Source organism: Nanorana parkeri, unplaced genomic scaffold (assembly GCF_000935625.1).
Source record: "Nanorana parkeri isolate BGI_ZX_2015 unplaced genomic scaffold, ASM93562v1 scaffold4, whole genome shotgun sequence".
NCBI lineage: Eukaryota > Metazoa > Chordata > Amphibia > Anura > Dicroglossidae > Nanorana > Nanorana parkeri.
In genome coordinates this window covers 1,931,896-1,946,260 of record NW_017306272.1, presented here as the reverse complement: position 1 = coordinate 1,946,260, position 14,365 = coordinate 1,931,896, and the positions used below count along the sequence as shown (strand labels likewise).

Genomic DNA, 14,365 nt, shown 5'->3' with positions numbered 1-14,365 from the left:
GCCTGTAAACTAAAAAAAATCTTTTTTTTTTTAAATCAATTTTTGCCTAAACAGGTTAATGATTGGAAGCAAAATTTTGGCAAATTGCAAAAAGAAACTTTGGCAAAAACACTCCACTCATCCTGATTAAGAAACATCAACACAATGACCTTATACCTGCCTAGGTAATTGAGTTTGTATTTCATTTACTCTGTATCGCAGAAGGCAATGCCAGACACCCAAGATTCCTATGAAATTGTACGAAGATGCCAACATGTTTATATGCTTTGAATAGTTCCATTTCAAATTATGTTCTTCTTACCTACTATTTTTCACAATAGGTGTTGAAAGCACACAGGTCAGTTGCCAACCAAAGGCAGCCAGAGAGCTCAGCAGGGGCATATAGTCTGTATGCACTTCTAAACCCTGCAAAAACAAATAAACAAATTTGACTTCAATAACATAAATCAACAATAAAATCTGCAGTGTAAGCATTGAGGGAATACAGATACACTATGCCCTAGCAACACAATAACATACCTTAATACAAAGAACCACATAATTCAAATTATATCAACAAACAAGTTAGCAGCAAATTCCGACAATTCCCATGTGCCATGTACTGCCCAATGTTTTGAAAAAGTCTGATTCTTTTGTCCCATGGCAATAAGGATCATTTAGAAAAGTACAAAAGATCAAGCTACAAACGTCATGCAATGCTGTTCCAGCATCATTGCATGAAATTCTGAAGTTTTCATAAAAGAAAAAGGAGTTTAAAGTACAGTATATAAAACATCTAAAAGTTTATAAGGCCAGGTAATACCAATGATAGATCGGAAGGTAACAGGAGATCAGTTTATTTTCTCTGGGCCTTAATGCATCTCCAATATACCTCTCCCTGCTCTTAGTCTCTTACCTAAATTTTAAGGTGCCCACACACATTTCAGTCTTGTTGTGTTAGAATTATTTGATATTGAGATCATATCTGTAAAAGCTTCCTGTATGTGGCTATTTATTCCAATCACTTTCAATTGATTTTTTTCCCTGGTCAATTTGGAAACAAAACTTACCACAATCAGATAAATTAACAAATGTTAATCCAAAAGTGTCGCAGGATTATAATCACACAGATTTGCCAACATGCTGGAAAACCTTTTTGCAACCAACAGCCAACTGCACTTTTTTAGAAAAAGCAGGAAGTAGATCTTCATGGATGATTTTTGTTTTTGAGGAATAATGCTTCTTATTCTCAGTGAGACGGTTGCTTGTGTACGGCCATTTCATTTTACACCTTTTCTGGCTCCAATTTTCACTAGCGTTGTCTGTAATCACTCTGATGACAGAAACTTTCTGAGAATCTGCAAGCAATTCATTTAACTACAGGCACAAAAAATGTGTGACGTGCTTGCGGTGCCATTACTAGGTAATGGCATCCCAAATGTCGATGGTAAAATGTGCATTTTGGCCCCTGCGTTGACATGCCTCAATCACACACAAACTAGTGGTCAAAATGCGGGAAGCTCACAGCTGAAAAGGCTGCATGAGCTTCTTTGCCACATTTGTCGCGAGTGTGGCAACCCATTGAAATGAATGGGCTGACGTGCAGCACCTACAGCAAAAGTTCTTGCAAACGCGCATGAACACGGGTTCACGTAATCCCAACTGTAAACCGGGCCTAAAAGAACAGCATGTTTTTCAGCAGCATATTTCACTAGGAAAAGTAAGCCAAAATATGCAAAGGTGGTTTTGCAGGATTTTGGTAAACAATAAAACTATTTCAGTAGAGATTAAACATTAATCAAATTGATTTTTAACAAAAGCTAAAATACACTGCATTTCCCAAAGAGTCAATACACTGTTATTTACTGTGTAAGTAAAATACAAAAATATTGATTGCATTGTGAAATGGCATCTGGAAATGTATTTTCTCCCTTTTCAACCCAAGAGATAAAGAGTTAAGAATACAGTGCTTTCATTCATGTCTAGACTGGTTTCAGTTCACATTGCATGGCTAGACAAATACTAAAAAGACCCTAAATGTCACAGATATACTGAGGTCACTACTATTAAAAGATAAGAAGAAAACTCCTTTGATGCTTGTCCATTCCACCTGTATTTTTCCTGGTAAGAACAGATAATGTGGCCATGCACAGCTCCAGAAATGCAACTGACACCACAAATCTAATGATATACCGTATTTTTCGCTCCATAAGACGCACTTTTTTTCCCCATAAGGAGGGGGGAAATGTGCCTGTGTCTTATGGAGCAAATACCTATCGCCCGACGCCCAGGACATGCAGTTTCGGGCGCCGGGCGAGTAGTTTTTTGTACATTCAAAACTGCTCCTGACGAGCAGAGCTGAATGTACAGTGGGAGCCCCTGCTCGTTTAATACAAGTGATCTAATTAGATCACTTGTATTAAATCGAGCTGCTGCGGCGATCGTGTCCGCCCCCCGCCGTGGTTTTCAGGGACCCCCACTCCTCTGGGGGACCGTGACCACGGTCCCCCATAGGAGCTCGCCATAGAGCCCCTTGAGCAGACGACGAAGCGCCACCTGTCTCAGCGGTCACTAACTGCAGCTTCTGTGACAGAATTTCTGTCACAGAAGCCCTGCGTCCTATCGTCCGGAGCGCCTTATAGAGCGCGAAATACGGTACTATTATTATTATTACACAGGATTTATATAGTGCCAACAGTTTGCACAGCGCTTTAAAAAATGAGAGGGAGATACTACAGTTACAATACAATTTCAATACAATAGGGTTATGAGGGCCCTGCTCGTGAGAGCTTACGATCTAGTAAGAGGGGCAAGTGAATCAAAAGATAATGATTGTGTAGATACTGGAAAAAGTAAAAGGGCAGTTATGTTGAGGTGGGATAGGATTCCCTAAGGAGATGAGTTTTCAAGGATCGCCTAAGGCCCCATTCACATGTAGCGACATACCTTTGCAGCGGCCGGGATAGTGCGACTTTCGGGGCGACGTTCCAGCGACGGTAGCGCGACCTTCTCCGTCGGGCTCCATAGAAAAAAAGCAAAGTCAGCCGAAAAAAGGGTCCGGTAGAAGCGACTTGCGACCGCAACGAGCGACATGGAGCTAAAACAGCTCCATAGACTATCATTAGCCGGCGACTTCTTGCGATATCGCGCGGCAAAAATGCGCGATATCGCGGCGGAAATCGCACGATAAGTCGCTACATGTGAACGGGGCTTAAAGGTAGACAGAGTTGGAGATAAGCAGACAGATTGGGGTAGGTAATTCCAGAAGATAGGAGACACTCTGAAGAAGTCCTGGAGGCGAGCATGGGAGGAGTTGACGAGTGAGCTGGAGAGCAGGAGGTCTTCAGAGGAGTGTAGAGGTTAGTTTTGGTGATGTTTTGAGATGAGGTTGGTGATATGGCTGGGAGCAGAGTTGTAGATGGGTTTGTATGTAGTTGTTAGTGTTTTGAATTTTATTTGTTGGGCAATTGGGAGTCAGTGGATAGATTGGCATAGAGGGGCGGTGAACACTGAACGGTTGGTAAGGTGGATGAGTCTGGCAGCAGCATTCATGATAGACTAAAGGGAGGATAGCCAGTTTAGTGGTAGGCCAACAAGGAGGAAGTTATAGTAGTCAAGGCGAGATATTACAAGGGAGTAAATTAGAAGCTTTGTGCTGTCATTTGTTAACAAAAGGGAACATTTTAAAAATGTTATGGAGGTTGTGTCGGCAAGATTTGGAAAGTGATTGGATGTAAGGTTCAAAGGAGAGCTCAGAATCAAGGATTACTCTGAGCACCCTGGCTTGAGTAGAGGGGTTGATCATAGTGCTATTGATTGTGATGGAGAAGTCGGGGAGGGGACACAGAAAGGAGGAAATTATATAAGCTCTGTTTTGTAACACTGAAGGTGCGCTGAGATGGGTAGTAGGTGAACCATGAGAGAGCAAAGTATTGAGGCTGTTTTGATGCAAGCATTGATGCCCTCTTAGTACTTAAAATTCCTAACACTTATCCTAATTAGGTTTGCCACCTTGCCAGTAGTATGAACATACTGATGGGAAAAAGATCATAAGGTTGGTTTATTAAAGTAGACCATGCATTAGAACACAAGAACCTTTTATTAGATCAAGGTCCCTCCCGCATTATACATAGCAGCTTTAAGGCTATAAAAAAAGCTGTAGGAAATAAAGTCAGTAGATATACCTACCTTTTCCCCGACTTCCATACGGCAAGGGGTGAAATCACAAGCCTTTCACCGAGATCTTGAAGAATGCTGAGTGTACCAAATCTCACAAGAAGACGGTCCAGCACAGTGCTGAAGGAGCATCTTCTTGTGAGATATGAGGTACTCAGCATTCCCCATGATCTTGCCAGAAGGATGGATGGAAGCATCCAACATCAAGCAGTATTGTGCAAAAATAGTGGATCTGTGTGTTAATTGGAATAACCGGGCCTTGTAGGAGTTAACCACACAATAATAAAGACCACTTCCAAGTTCTGATGCTGTTTTTTGTCACACATATTGATTTCCTGACATGTTTTGAAACAATCATTAATTTATTTTCTCCATATACTGTACAGGGAACAAGCCTGTCACTACAAATGTGTCATATCTATATTTTAGGAAGAAAAATTATGGCTAGTCCTAGGGATATGCAGTTCAAGCAAAGACGGATCCCTTCCCCCCATCAGTCTTAATAGGAATTTTGTCAGTGTATGGCCAACCATACTGGGCCAAAGAATTGTTCAACAATACAACCACACCACAATCTTTATTTTAGAAGAGAAATGAATAGATTAGACACCCTTGTATTTACCTTTGGATATCAGCCAAAAAATCCAAACCACAGGAAAACAAAGAGTAACCCACTCAATGTACGAAAACACCCATACTGCAGGGTGCACGACCACAATCTACATTCAGAACTTCTATCAAAAAGCCAACACCCACAATAGCAATATTTTAGGATAAAATCTTATCTTAGCTTCAGGGGCGGACTGACAACACATGGGGCCCCCGGGCAATATAAGATTATGGGGCCCCCTTGTGCTCCGCCCATATACAAGCCCCACCCACCCACAGGCTCCACCCACATATACATTGTGGTGTTACAGAATTAGTTCAAAATAACAGGTCTATTCACTAAAAGTTGAACTTAATTGCAGGGGCCTTTGAAATGAATGGCACCGTAGCCACGCCCTCTGGCCACAATGTGAACGGCCGCACGGGATCGCAAGGCACATTATGCCTGTGGTCAAAATGCTGCAATGGGGGGAGGGCTGCCGATCCCAGCAGGCAGCACGCGGGGCGAACAAAATGGCAAAGTGTAATGGGGGAGCAGGGGGACACGGGCCCCCAACTGGCCACGGGCCCTCGGGCCGTGCCCGACTGCCCGAATGGTCAGTCCGCCCCTGCTTAGCTTACATTTTGCGGCTATCACTGGCCTAAGTAGAACAGCTATGACTAAGGACAGCAACGGCTAAAATGTATAAGCTAAGAGCTGGTTTTATCCTCTGCCACAGATTTTTCCTAAAGATCTGCTGGATGTGTGTATCTGCTGAGCTCTGAAGGGTCTCATTCACACTCTGATTTTCACCCTGCAGGATTTGACAAAAACAAACTAATGTCTGGCAGGTACCTGAAGCTGTGTTTTATTATAATACATAAATCACTATCAAATGAATGGGACCTGGCTGCATGTAGCCCAAGCAGAAAATACATTGCCTTGTAGTATGCTGCAGACAAGGAAAGCTGTGCTCCAGGTGAAAGCAGCAGTCTCTCTGCAGCTGTCTAACATGCCCCCTTCCTTGTTACCACTATTGCCACTGTATTGCTCTGTGTGCTCTTACATAGTGTCTCTATGAGCTTTCTGCGTGCTCCATTTTTCCTGTGAGTGCATGTGTGCCTTCATGTTCTCTGTCTATTTGTACTATGTGTTTGTGTACTATGATGCTGTTTATTTGGTCTAAGGCTGTATGTGCTACTGTATTACTGTAAGTGTCCTTACTGTGTGCTCTGAATGTGTATGCTTTGTAGTTGTTTCCATTTGTGTGCTCTAAGTGTGTGTGTTCTGTCTGTGCATGCACTTTGCATGTTCTGTCTGTATTGCCATAATCGAACAATCATTCAACAGACGTAGCCTGAGTAGAACTTCAGCATTTTTCCAGAACTTCAGAAAGCACTGAAGCTGCAGAAAAGCAATACACAAGCAAGGTAATTAGCAATTGTAAAAGGAGAGCTCAGCAATGGCAACTTTTATATTCTCTGATTACAACAATTCATGCTGTATTGCTGTAAACATTTTTCACAAAATTGCATTATAACCACAGTATGCCAGGTAATGTATCTGCAGAATCTATTAATATGAGCAATAAATTGCAAACCTTTTCTCTGCCAAAATGAATATAGTGTTAAAACAATATATGCTTTTGACACAGGATGCTGAAACCTTGAAATGTCTATCCAGGCAAAATCAAGGGGCCTTCACTCTCTCTAATCACTTACTCTGTGTGTATGAATCATAAAATCTGTTTACCAAGTTTACAATTATATTGCCTCTGGAGCTTCTCAACTTCTATACCCCTCTGGAGCCTCTGCCCCGTTTTCCCCCATCTACATTATGCGTGGTGCTACCAAACTGATACTGTCAGGAATCCAGCTATAGTTCTGGTAAGGAATGCTGAACTTCTAAAATATGCCACATTGTTTGGGCATTCACAAGAGTTGAGGAGTAGTACATATTATAATAATACATATATTTGGGATGATCTGTGCAGAGGACAAGAGCACAATCACTTCAGTTGCTACTTCATGAAGAAAAATGTCTCTGCCAACCATTAAGTAAATGTCTCGTATTTCTTAGCTGGCAGCGGCCGACTGGTGATGCTGTTCAACATCAGTCACTTAGACATTTGCCAGACATTACAAATTAGTGATATTTTTCAACGGCAAGAGATAGAATATATCAATTTTATACCACTGACTTCTCTTACCAAATAATACAGAGACCTACATATAAAACAAAGATTCTCATCAATAAATATATCCTGTGTGTGTACATTAAAGGCCCGCAGGCATTGAAAAGTCTTTGCCACCTTGTCCATTCTCTCCGACAACTTTGAGAGAAAAGTAGCAAAAAATGTCACCAGCACACCAATGAGTATTTCAGCAAAAGTCCATTTAATGACACATTGCCATTCAGTTACAAGCGCTTTCGGGGCCTCAAGGGTACCCCTTCATCAGGTTCAGAATGACAGGTTTACTATTGTTCCGGTAAGGAGTGTAGCTGGTTATCTTTTCTATCGAACTTTGAGAGAAAGCCCCCCACTGCTACTTTCCTCTGTTACCATTGCATACTCTGGTGACATCACCCAATGTGTTATGTGACAGTGCTCGGGCCTAGCAATGGACCACTAGCCCGCGCACTGCATCATGGGAGGAGGCCACATGTTCCTCCATACCCAGAAGTACCAGGTAATTTGCAGCAGTGGACTCAGTGGAAGGAGCAGTGGGGGAGTGCCGAGTATAAAGTGGTTGGAGGTGGCCTTTAAACAGACACTGTCACTTTTCCCTGAGTGGGCAAGGTGATGGCATCTCTTTAAGCCTTATGTTTAGCAAACTGGCTAAACATTATAATTTAGAGATATTTGGGGGTTTGTAACATTTGAAGAAGAAATTCAGAAAGTATTTGTTTAAATTTCTATAGCATTAAATACACAGTATCATTATTATTACTTTACAGGATTTATATAGTGCCAACAGTCTGCACAGAGATTTACCAAATTTGGGAGACAGTACAAGTACAATACATAATGGGGATTAGAAGGACCATGCTTGTGGGAGCTTACAATCTAAAAATACACAAGGTAAAAACTGGGAATGAAAGAGCAGCTTTAGGCAGTAGAAATACAGTTTTTTTAGGTGGAGGTGATAGGCTTCCCTGAAGAAGTGAGTTTTCAGGGATCGCCTAAAGGCAGAATAGGAGATAGCCAAATAGGTTGAGGTAGGGAGTTTCAGAGAATGGTAGAGGCTAGACATGTGCACTGCCAAAAAAATTGTTTCGTTTCGTTTCGTTTTAAATTCGGATTTGTGTTATTTCGTTTTTCGGGATTCGGGTGTGAAAGTCAATTCGGATTCGGAATTCGGATTCGGACGAAATTCGGTAGCGTTCGCACGAACGTTCGTTTCGTTTTCTGTTCGTATTCGTTTCTTATTCGTTTCGTTCGATGGAGCAAAGTGACATTAGAGAAGGAGAAAAATATTTTTTCCCCCTCAAATGTCACTTTTGCTGCAAACGAACGAAACGAATAAGAAACGAATACGAACAGAAAACGAAACGAACGTTCGTGCGAACGCTACCGAATTTCGGAAATGGAAATTCGGATTCGTTTGCATTCGTTATGTCTGTAATTCGGAATTCGGATACATCCGAATGTCCGAATTTACGAAAATTCGTCCGAATTTCGATTCGGAACGAAACGAATCGCACATGTCTAGTAGAGGCTCTGGAGAAGTCCTGGATGTGAGGAGAGGCGACGAAGGGGCTAGAGAGCAGGAGGTCTTGAGAAGAATGGAGAGGATGGTTTGGGTGATATTTTGAGATGAGGCTGGTGATGTAACTGGGGGGCAGAATTGTGCATGGCTTTGTATGTTGTTAGTATTTTGAGTTTTACACTTGCCTACTGTCAGTGATATATTTAATTGACAAATGTGTAATGCAGATGCTGTCACAATGTAGGTGAAAATGATTCACTAGAATGTATAATAGCTTTGTAGGTCACCAGCATATTAAAGGGCAACTGTAGCATGGCCAAAGGTAGGCAGATACTGTCATACTTGCATATTATGGTAGACTAATGTGTTTCCCTTCCACTGATACTGACAGTTCAATGTTGTTCCTCAGTGCTCTATCCAAGTCCCCACCATCTTCTTTGCCACTTCTCCTGGGTTTGGCATCCCTCCTTGTCAGCCCGTGGGTGGCCACTGATGCAACTCTTGTGCATATGTGCTGCAGTTCCCAGCACTCAGCTCCATTCATGACAGCTTACAGATGCCGGAAAAGGACTGGGAGTGTACACTGTGTCACACGTAGTATACATTAAAAAGAAATGGCTAGGAAATAATTTATTTGGCAGAAGAGACATGCAAAGTCTCTTCTGCCAGAAACTCTACCTGGAATTTGTTTAAAGAGAAAAGATCTGCTTTGAACAACTAAGGTTAGCAAAATGCAACCTATGTAATAGACACAATGTAACCTGCTATTATTGTGATCGGTAAGCTATATACTGCAGGATGCTGCAATTAAAAAACTTTAATCATTCTCTTACTTTAGTGCTTTCCTTTAGGGAAAGGGGGGGGGGGGGTGAAACGGTTCTCACCTTGTCTTATGACCCCCAGCTGCATCCTGTTAGGTTACAGCTACACTGGCACTTTTTAGTAGCAGAATCACACTAATAAACCGGTTAGCGATTACAGTAGCAATCACTACACAAGTAACAAATAGTAGTAACTAATCTTGCACACAGTAGGAGCGCTGTGCAATTGTGTGAGAATACTTGTGTAGGCTTGCACAATAGCAAGCTATTTGTTATACCTCTTTGGCTACTGAGCACTGAACTAAGCAATTAAATACTAATCATTAATTGCAGCTTTCATAAAAAGAATACCTGGTGATCCAACCATGAAGGTCTTTGTTCTGCTCCTCCTGCTATGGGGTGACAACAGCACCCCAATTGTTCTTCTGCACAATCATCCTGTCACATCCTGTCATATGCTTCCCATGGAGACAAACAGTGGAAGTGAAGAGACACATTGCACATACACAATCCACAGGAAGACGGTAAAGGACAATGATGTGCAGATAACACTGCAGCAAGCGAGTATAAACAGAAAATTGCTGAAAAGATCTGGAGGAGATCAGCAGCACCGAGATTAAATGAAGGATATACAAGAGGTGAAAAAAGAATTCATAGAAAAAATTGCAGTTTATTATACACAGAGCTTTATCTCTTAGTTTGGGTTTAGACTCCTATAGTACTGAATGCTCAGATTCTCGCATAATCCCTTTCAAGACTCTTTAATGGTCCCCTATTACCGTAGGGGCATAAGCCATAGCTAAAGCTTGATCGTATTTTTGGGCATGTAAGATGGTGCCACAACCTTGACTGTATTTGCACAAATGGAAGTCTGGGGACAGAAGGGTAAGGGGAGGGGGCAGCAAGCCTCACAATTTACAAACTATGATTGTGCTTACTGCATTGTTTCCTACATTGTATCTGTCATGAATGTATTCATGTATTCTTTCATGTAACCACCTGTCTTTTGTCTTGTTTACCTGTCTGTGCCATTAGGAGCTGGATGGCTTCCCCCAATAGCACATTCTAGCATTCATAGAATACAGCCCTGGGCACTATGAATGATTTTCTCACCCCAGACCCAGGTTTGTGTGGCCAGTCAACAAATCTGGGGTAGACAGCGATCTAAGTTTGCTCTACTGGGGTAAATGCAGCAATCCTGAGGGGGCAATCTCTTTCTTCGCAGTCACTGTAAATATGGTCTTAGAAATGCACAATAAAAGACCATTTTATTAGATCTCAGCTTGTTAGAAGAAATTAAAAGCAGCTGGGAATTCGCTTTGCTAAATTCTATGTTTCTAAGTAAAGCAGTTTAATAAATGAAGGCAAACAGAGTGCTGTACAAAAATAAATGTGTGAATCATGTTTTGGAAGCTGCAGTACACAGTATTACCAGAGATGCAGGTGAATTTCACCCACATGATGTCACACCCACGCTTTATATAGAAAACATGTCTTAATGGTGACCACAGTTTTCCAAACAATCACAACATTTACTTTGTACGTGGTCTATAATTTAACTGTGTGCTGCCATCTATTGTGGGAGCCCCCCGCAGATCGCTCTGATTGCTCTTTCAAATGTTATTTATAGAGTCGGACAAGTCAGCGGCTGCAAAAAGCAAGCAAAGAAAAGGTTTAAATGACTAATATGGTAACATGTTATTTTCTTTTGACACTCTACGAGGGAGGTAAGAGCGTGCTGCAGAATGACAAGGCCTGAGGCTTTTGGGTGACCCATCTCACGATTTTAAACTTGTTAGTGTAACAAATTATCAGCTCACCTATAGCCGCAGGCAACTCTATGACCTCCTGCAAGACTTCAGCCATCCGCCACACACTTGTTTATAACTCTCTAACATATTATTAAGTACCAGGGCAAGAAAAAGAAAAAAATCTGTTGCGGGCCACACAATGGATTGGCTAAAAATGTAATATGTTTCTATGTGTTGCATGTCTGATTGATATGTAATGTCACTTGGTGGTGTTTTACTTGAAAATCCTAAGACCCCTTTACCAAGGTCAAGGGGATGCAAGCAAGCAAAATAAGGGTACACACTCCGCAAAACCACTTATTTCCCAGTGTTGAAAGTTGAAAAGGTTCCCCAGGAAATAGTTCACACCTTACAAAAAGCAACTGCTCATGTTTTGTGATACAAATTATTGGAATGTGGTACTCCCCCTCTATGCACACCTATAACTAACTATACATGTTTTGCGGTTCTCAGCTCCTTAACGATAAACAAAGCCAATAGCTCTGTGAGGTGAAGTCCTTATCTAAAGGAGTTGGCTGGTGGTTTGGGGAGGTCTTAGAACTAACTGAATATCTATGGCCACATTTACTATGCATTTAACTATCGTAATCTTGGGTACTTTAAAAACAGGCCTAAAACACCCTTCAGTTATTGTGTGGAAGCTAATGAGCTAAGAGTATAAATAAATAAATAAACAACCTACCTCCATGAATAGGTGGAATTAGAATAATGTTTTCATGAAGCTCTTAGGCTTCATTCATTATTATTATGCAGGCTTTACATAGTGACAACAGCGTGCACAGAGCTTTGCAATATAAAGCGAAACAGAACAGTTACAATACAGTTCAAGGCAAGGTGGTAAGGATGGCCTTGCTTGTGAGAGCTTCCAATCTAAAAGGCCTGTTGCCTTGGGGCCTTTCCAATTATAAACTCAACTCACGAGGAACTACACTACCATGCTGCCAAGTAAGTCATCAAAGCATTATTCAGACAAGGGTATCTCTCCCGTTAGTAGAATAGTTTCAATTACAAGTTCAGCACATGAGGATCTAGACCAACATGTAGCTAATCAGGAATCAAAGTATTATATAGATGACAATACCTCTCCCACTGGCAGAAGACTGCCAAGTCAGACCCACCTAGAAATCAAGTATACAGATAAAGTTGTCCTGGGAGCGTGACAAGTTAATTAAAGTCATCGGCAGGTGGAACTCCCCTTTTAAATGAAAGGGGAAAAGATACTATTGCAAATGTTTCTGCACACACCAGTTTGTGTTTTTACTTTTGTTATCAATATGGACACTCATGCCTATATGTATGCATTTTTGTATGTTACAGCAGCTTTTAATCATGCATCAATGCACATTTTACCTGCGTTCTGTTAGGGAAAGGACTTGTTAGCATGCAACAGAAAAAAATAAAAAAATCATGTTTTCCATGGCATCCACTGATTTCAATTAGCTTTTTGCGGGTACTTCAAAAATGTGTTTTTAAATTGTGCTGCAATGTCTAAATGAGTTTTATGTCAATAGTGCATTCCAGTATGACATACTGTATGCACAAAAATGCAAGTAAATGAGTGCTATAAAGAAAAGATAATGTACATGGAAAGGTGTGAATGGGGCATTAGTGTTTACATATTTCAATGTAACCTAATTTAGTCACTTTTGGCTGAGCTCGGTGACAGCTCTGATATCTAGATTATTACAGCACAATCCAGTCAATTATGGCCAAATTGGGTTTTAACGGTAAGACTCACAATACTGCACAAAATTCATTCACTGTAGGACCCACAGAAAAATACACAGGTGCTGTGCCCACATGCTTTTGTGTAAAATCTATGGAAAATACACAATGATCTCTGTATATTGGTCAACAAAAACTGCATTAAAGACAAAGACACTCGGGACTGTCTGTTAACTGGTCTAAGTCACAATACCTCCCCTTGGACCCCTTAGATCAGTGGTTCTAAACTCATGGGTCGCGACTCAAAAGTGGGTCGCGAGCCCTTCTGCAGTGGGTCGCGGCGCCATCACGGCAATCACGGGTCGCCATCACGGCAGCATCACGGGTCGCCATCACAGCAGCATCACGGGTTGCAGAGCAATCACGGCAGGCTTGTATTAATGGATAGAAAGCCTGCCGTGATTGGCTCAGCGCTGAGCCAATTACGGCAGGCTTTCTATTCATTCATACAGGCTTTGTATTAATGAATTGGCTCAGCACTGATTGGCTCAGCACTGAGTCAATCACGGCAGGCTTGTATTAATGAATAGAAAGCCTGCTGTGAGTGACTCAGCAGAAGACGGAGGACACAGCGGGGATCGTAGACAAGGTAAGAGACTGTATTCCCGATTGTGGCTCGGGGTTACTGCTTATGTTACTGAAAATTAACCCCGAGCCACACTCGGGAATACCGCCATGGATGTTAGTGGGTGCATTTAAACATTATTTTGGGCTATACTCGTCTTATATGACGAGTATAGCCCAAAACCTATATTTTTTACACAAAAAGTGGGGGGTCGTCTTATACGCCGTCAAATACGGTAATAACTAATAGTAATTTCTGTCCCGGCTGCAGTATTAATCTACCCCAAGGATAATTTATTATTGCTGCGGGTAAGGGGGTGATTATTATTGCTGCATGGGGGTTTTTTTTTTAAATTAACTCCTGCCTAAAAACAATTCTCCCCCAGGCAGCGATAATAATTGCCCCCCTTCCCCGCAGCAATAATAAATTATTATTGCTGCGGGGAAGACTAGGTTTCTAGTTACGCCTCTGCTGTGTAGTGCTGACTTTTCTACTTGCAACAGAGTCCCTGCTAATGCCCCCTACATACCCCCCCTTCTGCAATGACAGGAGACATTATGACAGGGGACGCTGATGAACATTATGTATTCCAAGCCCACACAATGCCCACCAGTGTCCCCTGTCATATTGTCTCCCGTCAGTGCAGAAGCTGGGGGGGTCTGTTGGAGGGGGCTTTAGAAGGGCTGTGCTGCAAGTTTTCTACTTGCAGCGCAGCCCTGCTAATGCCTCCCCAGCTTCTGCACTGACAGGAGACATTGTGACAGGGGACACTGATTGACATTTTACACCACCACGGTTTTTGAGGTCCCTGCTCTTTTGGGGGACCTGAGAACATGGCAATATGGATGGAGCTCTGTCACAGCACTGCAGCCCCCACTGGACCTCAGGCTGAGGATCCACCACAGTTCTCGATATGATAGGGAGACTGGGTGGATCTCAAATGTATTTGAAATCAAATGTATTTTATTGTGAAGTGTGTATGTGAGTGT

The 14,365-nt window shown here is 41.9% G+C and overlaps 1 protein-coding gene across 1 annotated transcript in view; it reads right to left on the bottom strand.

Moving 5' to 3' along the window:
• RFTN1 (raftlin, lipid raft linker 1) overlaps window positions 1-14,365 on the bottom strand; it is a 211,037-nt gene that overhangs the window by 12,652 nt on the left and 184,020 nt on the right. The window contains exon 8 of the mRNA XM_018573203.1: window positions 302-405. Coding sequence (XP_018428705.1) covers window positions 302-405 — 104 coding nt within the window. The remainder of the gene's footprint in view (window positions 1-301; window positions 406-14,365) is intronic.